This window comes from Microtus ochrogaster, unplaced genomic scaffold (assembly GCF_000317375.1).
Source record: "Microtus ochrogaster isolate Prairie Vole_2 unplaced genomic scaffold, MicOch1.0 UNK5, whole genome shotgun sequence".
NCBI classification, from domain to species: Eukaryota; Metazoa; Chordata; class Mammalia; order Rodentia; family Cricetidae; genus Microtus; species Microtus ochrogaster.
The window spans coordinates 886,122-897,155 of NW_004949103.1; the positions used below are offsets into that span (position 1 = coordinate 886,122).

Genomic DNA, 11,034 nt, shown 5'->3' on the forward strand with positions numbered 1-11,034 from the left:
GGTGTAGACATTAGTGCACAGGAGGACGTCTGTACCCGCCAGGTGTGGTGTAGACATTAGTGCACACTAGGACAGCTGTACCCTTCCATTTCCCTCAGGGCCTGAACTGGTCTCATGGGTCAGGGCTGGTTTCCAGGGTAGAGCAGCTCCCACTGGGTTGGGTATGGTTAGGTGGCATGGTCGTGTTTGATGTGCTGACACCTCCCTGCTTTCTAGCCTTTTCTTTCCCACCAGGCACTGGACAGCTAAGTAGAGTGGCTCCTGGGGGCCGAGACAGATGCTCCCTAACCCTTTGGTGTTGGAGTAAAGTGGAGAGACTGTTCTTAAACCCCAGGTCCCAAGGGAATCTTAAAGTTTAAAATGGGGTACTCAGAATACTGGGGTTCTGTGTATAGTCTACATGGCTAGCTGCTGCCTTTCTTAAAGTGCAGGTGGTTGTGTTTTCTTTACCCTGAGGCAAGGAGCTCTCTAGTTTTTCCAGTCCAATATCTTTCAGGGCACATGGACAGCTAGGTGGATGGAAATTAGAGCCAGAGAGCCAAGAGTCTCAGTGGCCAGGAATACTGACCATGACTTCCTCAGGTTATGTGGATGGGGAATGCATGTGCTGGACTGCATGGCCATTAGATGTATCCTGGGCTCTGGTATGAGCTACTTAAGGAGAGTAAAACCTATAGTCAAAAGAAGTATGAGTTATCACAGGAAAGTAACATTTCCAATCTGCCTACACCCTCTCAGGATCTCTCTTCTCCTGGGTGGTCTGTTGGGAGGAGCAGTTGTACCTGGAAGCATTTAAGGCTCTGTGTGGAGTGAGGTGGCAGTCAGCACGTCCCACAGGTGGATGCCGTTTCTTCCTCAGGCCTCAGATGTCAGGAACAGCAGGTTGGGCCATGTGGTCATCATTACGGGAGAGTGGCCATTAGGTTGTATTGAGTGCTGTTTAGTATTTGAAAATGAAAACTGGTTCTAGTGTAAAGAGAACACGGGACTTTTCTTTCTTGGTTGTATGGAAGGCCCACTGTGTCCTTGGGGTGGTGAGTAGGACCTCAGTGGGTACAGGATACAGGGACGCCCTGCACAGGGCGCGCACCGGCTCCTGCTGGGAGTTCTGTTGCCTGCATGGCTGGAACTGTACCCACGGCACAGCAAAAGACCTTTGAGTTTAGTGAAGGCAGAGCCTTGTTGGAACATGGGGAGGTAAATGAATAGCACGGAAGATGAGCATGCCAAGGGGACTTGTGGCTGAGGGGTGATTCAGATTCCAGTGTCCAGAGTGTCCGTTGCCTCTCATGTCTGGAACCTTTTGCCTGTCCTCATCTGCCCGTCCTCTATGAGAAGAGACTAGGCGTTGATGAGGGGCTGTGGCTGACAGCAGTGGAGCTGGCACTGTTGGTGTGCTTAGCAGTGATGAGTGCGGCTCAGCCGGTGGCAGCCGTGGGACGTGAGAAACTCAGGCGATGTGTTTGAGGTTGCCTCTGCCTGTCTCTTGCTGAGCCTTTGTGGGCTGAGTTTGAAGTATATTGTGGAATCTCTTTTTCCCCCTTTCAATTTCTCTTTTAGTCAAATTAGATTCTCTCTGCCATGTTCTACCTATTGTAGGACTCTGAAATGATGTTCTGACCAGGGCTGAGTGCAGAACATGGCAAACCCATAGTGTTCTGGAGTGTGCAGCAGGGTGAAGCTGGTCGGCTGCCTGTAGGATTGAAAACATGAGGAAGCAAGGCGCAGCCAGTGCTTCAGACATGACTGAGTCCCTTGGTGGACTCGGCAGTGTTCGCATGAGCAGCTTGTTTGCACTAGGAAAAGGGCACACATGTGTAGATGTCCACAGACGTGTTTTCCTAGCAGTAAAAAGTAAGATAGTGTAAAGTTGCTTTGATGCACGTTGAGTGAGTGCTGCTGATGTGTCCAGGCTGTGGCCTGGCAGTGGCCCGCTAAGATGCTACCGTGAGGAGTCACAAGAATATGCTTCTGCAGAGGCATGTCCCCTCTTGGTCCTGCAGGTCCAGCCCCTCCACCATGTAAGGTGCTGTCCCTCACTCTGTCTGTCTTTGTCAGCACAAGTTTTATTCCAGACCTTGAAACTGTGTTACCTACAGCACTTCCACCCCCAACCTCCACAGCCTTCACTGCCTCTCTGGGCCACGGAACCCTCCACACATCCCTGTCTCCCCTTAGCTATCTGGGAACCCCACCAGACTTGATTCATCTCTCACCCCTATATCTGCTCCCATAGCTAAGGAAAGGTCAGCCCCTGTCCTCTGACTCAGGCCTTGCCACTCTGATTATTCACATCAGCAGCTGTGAACTTGACCTTCAGACTCCTAGCACCTCAGGTGCAGGTGGTCAGCTGTGTGTGAGTATGAGCGTTCTAGCATGTGTTTCCCTGCACACTGCCCATTTTGATCATGACTGACTGTGGTCTATGCCTCACAATAACCAGAGCTCAGTGTGGTGCCTAGACACAGCGGTGGCTTCTGGGAGATGGATGGAAAGTTTTCCTGACTTACAATGAGGCACCAGGACAAAGGACTGAGGACTTGGGACACTGAGTGCTGTGTTTGTGTGGTGCTTGCCATGTGCCAGCTTGTCACAGTACTTGTCTGGAGTAAGTGCTGCTTGAAGTCTGAGGTCTCAGCAGTGAGCAGAGCACAGATGTGAGGCTCTGTGACAGATGTTGTCCTTAGTTCCCTGATCTCCATGTCTTTTGGTTGTACTGAACACGGAAAAGCTCTTTTACGACCTCAGTCTCCCCCCATCTCTGGCCCTCCCTGCCCCTCTCACCACTGTTCTAAGCACACTCCACATTCCAGATCTTTCTCCCCTGAGGTCTTGCTTGTTGAGTAGCTCTAAGCAGAAATAACCTAGAATGTTCCCACTGACGTGGCGTCTACTTTGGCTCCTGGATTACAGAAGTTATTTCTTGTCAACTTCCAGGTATATACCTGATGATTGCCTCTTCCGCCTTGTTCTAGGTGAACGTGTTCTCCAGCTGCCCCTTTATTTAAAAGAAAAAGCATTGTATTGTATTTGTGCGACCATGTACTCTGTGTAAGAGCGTGAAGAGAACCGGTAGCTGCAGGTTGTAGCTAAAATGCCATGCTTTGATGCCAGGTCAGCAGTGCAGCCCAGCCTGCAGCTGGGGCTCCTTGGAGTCTGTGGAGCTACCCTTCTGATTCCACAGCCAAAGAGCCCCAGAGCAGACAGGACCTGGCTAGGTTTCCAAACATGGCCAGAGAGGGCAATCAGGGGCCGTCCAGAGGAGGTGCAAGTGTACCTGAGTCCAGGTAAGGGAACCTACCAGCTGAGACTGCTGTGTAATCTGGGGCAGCAGCTCCACACTGGGTTAGAGCATGCAGCCACCATCAGTCCTCAGATTAGCCCCCACGTGGGAGGTAAGTATATCTCCCTTTAGAGCCTGGGAACCCAGATGTACACATGCCCACAAATAGACACTCAGAGATGCTCGCGTGCACATAATACACTGTTCCAATTTGATCTTCGCTGAAGTAATAAATCACCCTGACCAAAAGCAACTTAGGTTTTTCCAGCTTATACTTCCAGGTCACAGTCCACTACTAAAGGAACCCAAGCCAGGAACTCCTTATAGTAAAGGCAATGTCAACAAAACAAAAAGACAATCTCTTAGGTAGGAGAGTATTTGCAAGCCATGCACATGCTACCCAATAAGGGTCAGTAACCGAAATATATGAGAAACTCAAGTAGCTAAACATCAACAAGAAAAAAAATCAAAACAAAACAAAAAATTTTACTTATAGGCTGGGTGTATTAGTGAAGCCTTTAATCCCAACACTCCAGTGGCAGAGGCAGAAGCAGGCAAATCTCTGTGAGCTTAAGGCCAGTCTAGTCTACATTGTGCGTGCCAGTGCTGCGTAGTGAGACCCTGTCTCAAAAAATAAAAATAAATAAATCCTTCTTGCAAAATGGCAGAGGAGCTGTTTTCCTGAGTAACATGTGCAGACCATGTCACATGTGCCCTTCATCAGGAGATGAAACAGTACGATGCTATCTGACGCCTGCCTTCACAGTGATAAAGGGCACAACTGTAGGCCAGGGCGGGAGTTGGTGGGGTGGGAATCAGTGCAGCCAATATGCAAGCAGTGTAGAGTTTCCTTTGAGACTTAGATCCGAGACACAGCACCACTGTCAAGCCCATGGCAGTGTTAACCCCATAGCCGAGATACAGAAATAACCCAAATACCTGCGGATAACCAATGAATGAGGAATAAAGCAAACGTGGTGTGTATATGACAGCTGCCATCTGTGACAGCATCGAGCCATCTTAGGCTGACTGAAGTCTGCCAGACAGAAAGATGAATCCTCCATGGTCTTCGTGGCACGGTGGAATCTAAAAGGGCTGAGGTCCTGAAGCAGAGTAAAAGAGTGGCTGCCAGGGCGAGAGGGAATGGGGGCAGGGAGACAACACATCAGGAAAGTACTGTGGCCTCAGGGATGCCCATGCTTATTGATACCTTGTAAGGCGAGGATACCCTGTCTGGTTATGGTGATCATGCTCTCATGGGTTTGTACTCAAAATAGTATTCTGGGCACTTAAGATATGCATGGTCTTTTTCTGCATAAGAAAGCCATAACCACAAACTCCAAGGGTGACTGACCCATGTCAGTCCTTTGTGTGCAGTTTGCCTTTTCACGTGTTTTACAGTGAAAGTGACACGCCTGTGACAGTGCTGTGGAAACCGCTTGCATTGTTTGCGGTGGCACTGATGACACGGCATTGTTTCACCACAGCTGACTGCACCTCTCACAGTTAGCCCACAGTGTCTTCCTTCCCATGCCCTCGGGTGTGAGGTACACCTCTGGTTATTCTGGCTCCTCCTGCTCGCCCTCCTTGGGGAATACAGCCCAGTCAGGTCCTGGCAGCACAGCATGAGTGTTGTGCTAAACCTGTGTTGTGAATGCGCTGTCCCTGTAGCTACTGCCCCAGGAGATAAATGCTCTGAGCACTGAAATGTAAAAAGTCACATTGAACTGCAGGTGACTAGTTTACCGCTGTGACAACATCCTTTGGGACTGTTAGGAATCCCAAGGAAAAGAGGAATGAGTTGGGGGCTTCTGCCTCTTCCCCTTTGCCTCCTCACCCCTCCCTTACCTCCAACCACGGCCCTTCTTCCCTCTTGTAATGGCACTGTTCATTTCTCCATGGTGTCATGACTGTGTCATTCTGCCGAGACCTTTCTAGGAGGTGAAACTGCTGCTGTTTCTACTGATTCCTTTAAAAGGGTGGTTTGTTAATTTTACGTGCATGCGTGTTTTGTCTACATGGGTGCCTGTGCACCATGTATGTGCCTTTTGCCTGTGGAGGTCAGAAGAGGGCTCCAGATTCCCTGGAACTGGAGTTACAAACAGTTGTGAGCAACCCCGTGGGTGCTGGGCATTTAACCCTAGTCCTCTAGAAGAGTTGCCGTGCTCTTAACTCCTGAGCCATCCCTCCAGCTCACATTTCCACGGACTCTGTATGAGTCCCTTGGGTATGGTAGAGTTTGTACTCTGGTGTTGCACATGTAGGAGCTCCTGAAGGTGGGGTTATCCTCCTGCTTCCCAGAGTACTGTGCCCTGTGCCTGCCTCAGAACAGCTTCCTTGAGGCCTATGCTGAAAGAGTGGAGCATCTCAGATGAGATAGAGTGGGTGACAGTGCTGTGGCCAGGCTCATTTGCATCGCCTCACTGGAGGCCATGGCTTTTGCCCGTTGCTCCCAATCCCCTGCCTATCTTCTGTTTCTCAATGACTCTGGCTTTTGTAACAGTAACATATTAGAAAGTACACATCTCTGTACTGGCTTTTTCCTGTAAATTAAAACTGTTTTAGAAATTGAAAGTGTCCCTTCCCAAAAAGGTGTCTCTTGACCTTGGCTCAGTGCTGGCAGATGGACACACTGCTGTGCTCATTCCCACCGTTGTTTTCCTCATGGGCATTGGTCCTTGAAAGCCATCTTCTCACTGCCTGTCTTCAGTTTCCGGCCCCTGTTCCTAGGCTTCTATGCTTCTCTAACGGTAGGTCTGCTGTGTGTTGACATTTCCTGGTATGTGTGTTCAGTCAGCTATGATTTAAGGGCCTGCATTTGTCTTGAGTGACACAAGGTGACACCTTGTTGAGGTTTAGACTCTAAGATTTCTGAATGTGCACCACAACAAGGGTCTTCCTCACAGTCCCCAGGAAGAGCTGGCTCTGGTGTCTTTCAGCCTTACACTGTGGTGGCAGATGACATGCCATGGCATGGAAACTCCAGCCTGTAAAGGAGGCCAGCATGCAGGATGGGTGCATACTGCTCATAGATGTCCAATAAGGTGAAAGTTAAGTGGCTCTGGGGCTGGGGTAGCATTGCCGTTAAGAGCATTGGCTGCTTGGGGACATGGGTTCAGTACCCAGCACCTACACAGCAGCTCACAGTCATTTGTAACTCCAGTTCCAGGGTTACGACAAATCTGATGCCCTCTTCTGGCCTCTGAGGTCACCAGGCACACAAAGTGGTAAACAAACATACAGGCAGGCAAAATAGCCACATCCATAAATTAAAAATTAAAGATTAATTAGGTGCATCCTCTTGGTGGCTAAGGAACTGTTACACCCAAATCCGCAATCCCCGCACGCCGACAAGGAAACCAAGAGTCGTGTGTGTAAAAGCAAAGAGCCTTTATTTGAATCAAGTGTGCAAACTCGGTCTCTCCGCACGTCCAACGTATTGGAATAACTGGAGAGCCCTGAGCACAATTAGAGTAGGGTTTTATAGTAGTAAAGGTGGGGGTGAGGGGTTTCTGAGTTTTAAGACTCCTGATTGGCTGACATTAGTCTAGGGTTTCCTGGTGATTCTGAGCTGCAGGTGTTTCTAGCGACAGTGCTTGGAATGCCAGGAATTTCCTTTGAATGGTCTGTTCTTGGGTAGGGGTCGGGTGATCTCAGCTTGTGGTTCCTCCTGCAGCCCAACATGGCTCTGGGTAAACAGTTGTGACTCCAGCCTCCATTTAAATTCATCGTTGGCCAGAGTCCCAGGTGATAATGGTTGGAAGAAATAAAGAACTTCCTTTGGGTGACCTGCCCAGACTTAGATTATCTGTCCTGGCTGGCCCTCACAGAACCTGGATTCTCTAGACCTACGATTTTATGGGTTCAGACCCCATCACAGGTTGTAGCAGTCACAGTAAGACGTGACTTCTCTCTATGTGCCACGACATAGAGACTTTGGTCATAAGTGGAAGCTGGCCATCAAGGTGGACCCATTGAGTCCTTCATCATGTATCCTAGCAGGGTAGCAATAGGGGCTCCTTGGTATCAGTACTATCTGACTGCCCGATAGGCCTGGACGTGGGCTGTAGAGTCGGACAGGAAGTGCACAAATTCAGGTGCCCTGGTGGGTTGTCTATCACATATCCTTTGGCTTCCCTGGGGAGAGTGGATAGTGTCTTATGGCCATTGGTTCTAAGTGTTCCTGTTGGCAGCCACTGAGTAGATTACTTTACTAGAGGGGTCTTACAGGATGGCCAGGGGACCCAGGTCTGGTGTGAGGCAGGCTCTACTCACTTGCTATCTGCCCTCTGGCTGCACCTAGAAGCCCGGTTCAGATGAGACCTGAATGCTATGGCAAAAATGGTAGAACCTTGGAGAGGTAAAGCTGAGAAGCCTTTGTAATTGATCCAGGAAGCTCTAGGTAGAGCCACCTATAGCCCAGGCCACAGGAGGGAAAGTTTTCTGGCATCTTGGCGTGCTGTAGACATGAGAGCAGTGGTGCTGGACTTGCTGTGTGTCCCAGGCCTCCTCTGAGCCACTCCTGCACTCTGCTGTCCTTCCTGCTCTTGGGGAGGAGCCATACTGCCGCCAGGATCCTAGCCACAGGCTTCCCTGGCTCTTCCATGCTCCTCCTTCTCCTGCTGGGTCCCTCTGCTGGCCCTGGGATGCCTGCCTCCTTATCCATCTGCCTTTTCCTGGGCCATTCACCACCTACCTGACCACTAGCAAGTGTCCACATGAGCCCAGGCTGGGCTCCTGCAGAGAACTGCTGACAGTTTTTATTCCCAGAGGATCAGCCTTTCTGCCCAGTAGTTCTTAGCAACCCCCAACTCTTTTTAATCTGCCCGCAGGCATTTCCCCAGAACTGTAGTAGCCACTCTTCCAAGGGGGAGTGGCAGGGCGGGGGTGGGGGAGGTGGTGGTGGTTAGGGACACACATTCCTGTTCTGCTTTCTCACAGCTCAGGTCTCACCGGAGTGGAGGTAACACTAGCCTGAGCTGAGTAGTGTCTGGTACTGAGCCCCTGTCCTGCAAGGTGCCCTCACTGGGGCACTGATCTTAAACTGTTATCGCATGGTCTGTTAATAAGACTATGATGTCAGACATGCTAGGATCTGTTCTTTTCAAGTGAAAATGACGGCAACTTCCTCTTAGAGGGAGTCACCAGCTGGGGCGGAGTTGGAGCCCCAAGGCTTGACTCACTGTCTGCTTCTCTCAGCGCCTACCTGGGTAGCTGGGAGTCGCCCAGGATCTTGGAGGAAGTGAAGCGCTGTTCCCTGAATCTTGTCATGAGATGTAATTAACTCATGTCTCTCTCTCTTTTTTTTCAGTCTGCAACTGTGTCTGATGGTGGTAAGTCATATTTTATTTTTCTTATTGCTGTTTTCAAATTATGAAAATATATCTGCCATTTGATATATACTCAGTAAGATGCTTTCTCTGCCTTTTCCTTGTGGGAGGGTCTCAGTTGGAGTTTCACTGGCGGGCAGCGTCTTGGTGGCCTGGCCATGTGTTTGACTAACATGGCAATAGAAGCTCCGTGTAGCCAGCACAGGTAGTGTGCTGAGCTGCAGTTCATGCTCCTGCATGCCTGTGATCAACAAGCAAAAACATGCTTGCTGATCCCTGTACATCCAGCTTCCAAACGAGCAAGTTCAGCTCTCAAAGCAGTTGCTGAGTTTGAGCCATTCTGAAAGTTCCCTTCCTAAGGAAAATGTAGTAGATGAACTGAGAGTGTGGGGTGAAGGAGAATCAAAACCTTTCTCTCTGTCTTTAGAAGAGTCTGTGTACAGGGCTCTTTTAGTGGGACTGACCAGGAAGGAAGACCCAGCCAGAGTTCACTCCATTTCTCTGACATAATCCCTGGTTTTAATTCAGCATTTAGAAAGAAAAAAACAAAACAAAACAAACAACAGCAACAACAACAAAAGAAACTGCCTTAAACTCTTTGGAGAGCTTCAACTAGACACTCCTCAGGCATGTAGTATTCTGGTACTACAGACCAGTTGGTATAGTTTCTAGAGACTTCTGTTGTCTCCCGCAGAGCTACCCACCTCAGGCTGGTATTCCTCTCCCACAGGAAAGTGCAGGCGGAGCCTTTGGCATTAGTAGCTCTCTGTAGGACTCACAGAATGGAGGGAGGGAGGATTCCCACTGCTTGAGTTACAAACTTGCTCATGCCAGAACACAGACCACAGGGAGCCTGGGCAAAGTGTGAGAAGCATATATTTTAGAGTAAAGGGAATTATATTTCCTGTGTTATGTACAATAATAATCATGTCATTTAATCAGACAAAGCCTCCTTAATGCAAGAAAAGAAGTAGGATGGGCAGCCAAGTCCGGGCCAAAAACACAGGTTCACATTCCTGGTGCTAACTTCTCTTTTCTGGCAGAGGACATTTATTCTTGTGGGAAATGTATATACTTGAGGTTTCCATAATCCATCAGTTTAATAATATGTAATATATTTTATTGACTTTGCAAAGTTCTGTACTGCTGTTGGGGAAGGCAGTCCTCCCCAGCCCCAGCACCTCAAGTTGTCCTATAGGTTTCAGAAGGTCCCTTTCCGAGGGTGGGAAGCCCCTGGCTCCCAGCCCCCACTGCGCCTTTCTGAGGAAGTGGTGTCCTGGCCAGGTGATTCCCCCTGTTTTGGGGGCTTTCCACCCTCAGTCCCCTTCTCCAGCTCAGACCCCAGGGCCACAGGGCTGTGTTCTGTTCTCCTGTGGAGGACCTGCTGTGGCAGGAGGCAGGGGATTTCAGCAACTGAGCTAGACAGCCAGATATATTTTATTTCGCCACTTTTCATGCTTTTATTATTTTTATACTTTTAGTTTCTTTTCTAATTATAAGGTTAAAATGCAGAGGCTGTCTGACTGAGTCTGTGTGTTAGTTCTGGGAGGTCACTGTTATGTGTTGTGGTCACAGTGATACTGAAGCAGTGTAAGGATCACTCCAGTCGAGGTCCCCAGGGCTCAGGCCTGGAGAAGAACCCCCAGCCTTCACTCTACTAATCCAGCTAAAGCCTTCCATTTCCCACAGGCCCCAGGAGCTCTTCCATGTTCCACCATGCAGTGCCCAGGCACCTGTGGAGAAGGGCTAGGCAGAAGCTTGAATGTTTCCACACAGAGATATTTTATAGACCTGGTCAGTAGTAGACAGATTCCCACATGGAGCCTAGGAACCACAGAACCCCACGATATATGGAAAAATGTGTACCAAGTGCAGGTAGAGACGAGGGGCCAGCTCAATCTGTGCCCAGTTGAGGCTATGTCTGCTTCCTCATCCAGCCTGGGCTATGGCTATTAGGAAATCTCCAGAAGTGTCGTGCATCCAGCTAACCATGCCCTTGACTCTTTGATGTCATTCCAGGCTGTGTGTAACATTTGGTAATGTGTGTTCCTACCATGTCGTCTCATGCAATTTTAAGGAAGTTGGGCGGTGCCATTTAAGATTTCGCTCAGAGTGTGCTTTTCACTTGCTCAGCAGGAAAGGGCTTAAGATCACCACTGCCTGCACATTGGCCTTGTGTGGAGGGCAGACTGTCTCTAGGACAGCAGATCAGGCCTAGAGAAGTATCCCTAGCATTCAGAGACTTCCCGATGTCCAAATAGAAAACAAGGTCAACCTGGAGGGTTGAAAATGTGTAAACCATTCCAAAGGTCCTGAGTTCAATTCCCAGCAACCACATGTTGGTCACAACCATCTGAAATGAGGTCTGGTGCCCTCTTCTGGCCTGCAGGCATACACACAAACAGAATATTGTATACATAA

At 49.3% G+C, this 11,034-nt stretch overlaps 1 protein-coding gene across 3 annotated transcripts in view; it reads left to right on the forward strand.

Moving 5' to 3' along the window:
* Rgs12 (regulator of G protein signaling 12) overlaps nt 1-11,034 on the forward strand; it is a 99,092-nt gene that overhangs the window by 49,195 nt on the left and 38,863 nt on the right. For all 3 annotated transcript variants that reach the window (XM_013353329.2, XM_013353330.2, XM_026788668.1), the window contains exon 4: nt 8,595-8,616. In XM_013353329.2, the coding sequence (XP_013208783.1) occupies nt 8,595-8,616 (22 nt within the window). The remainder of the gene's footprint in view (nt 1-8,594; nt 8,617-11,034) is intronic.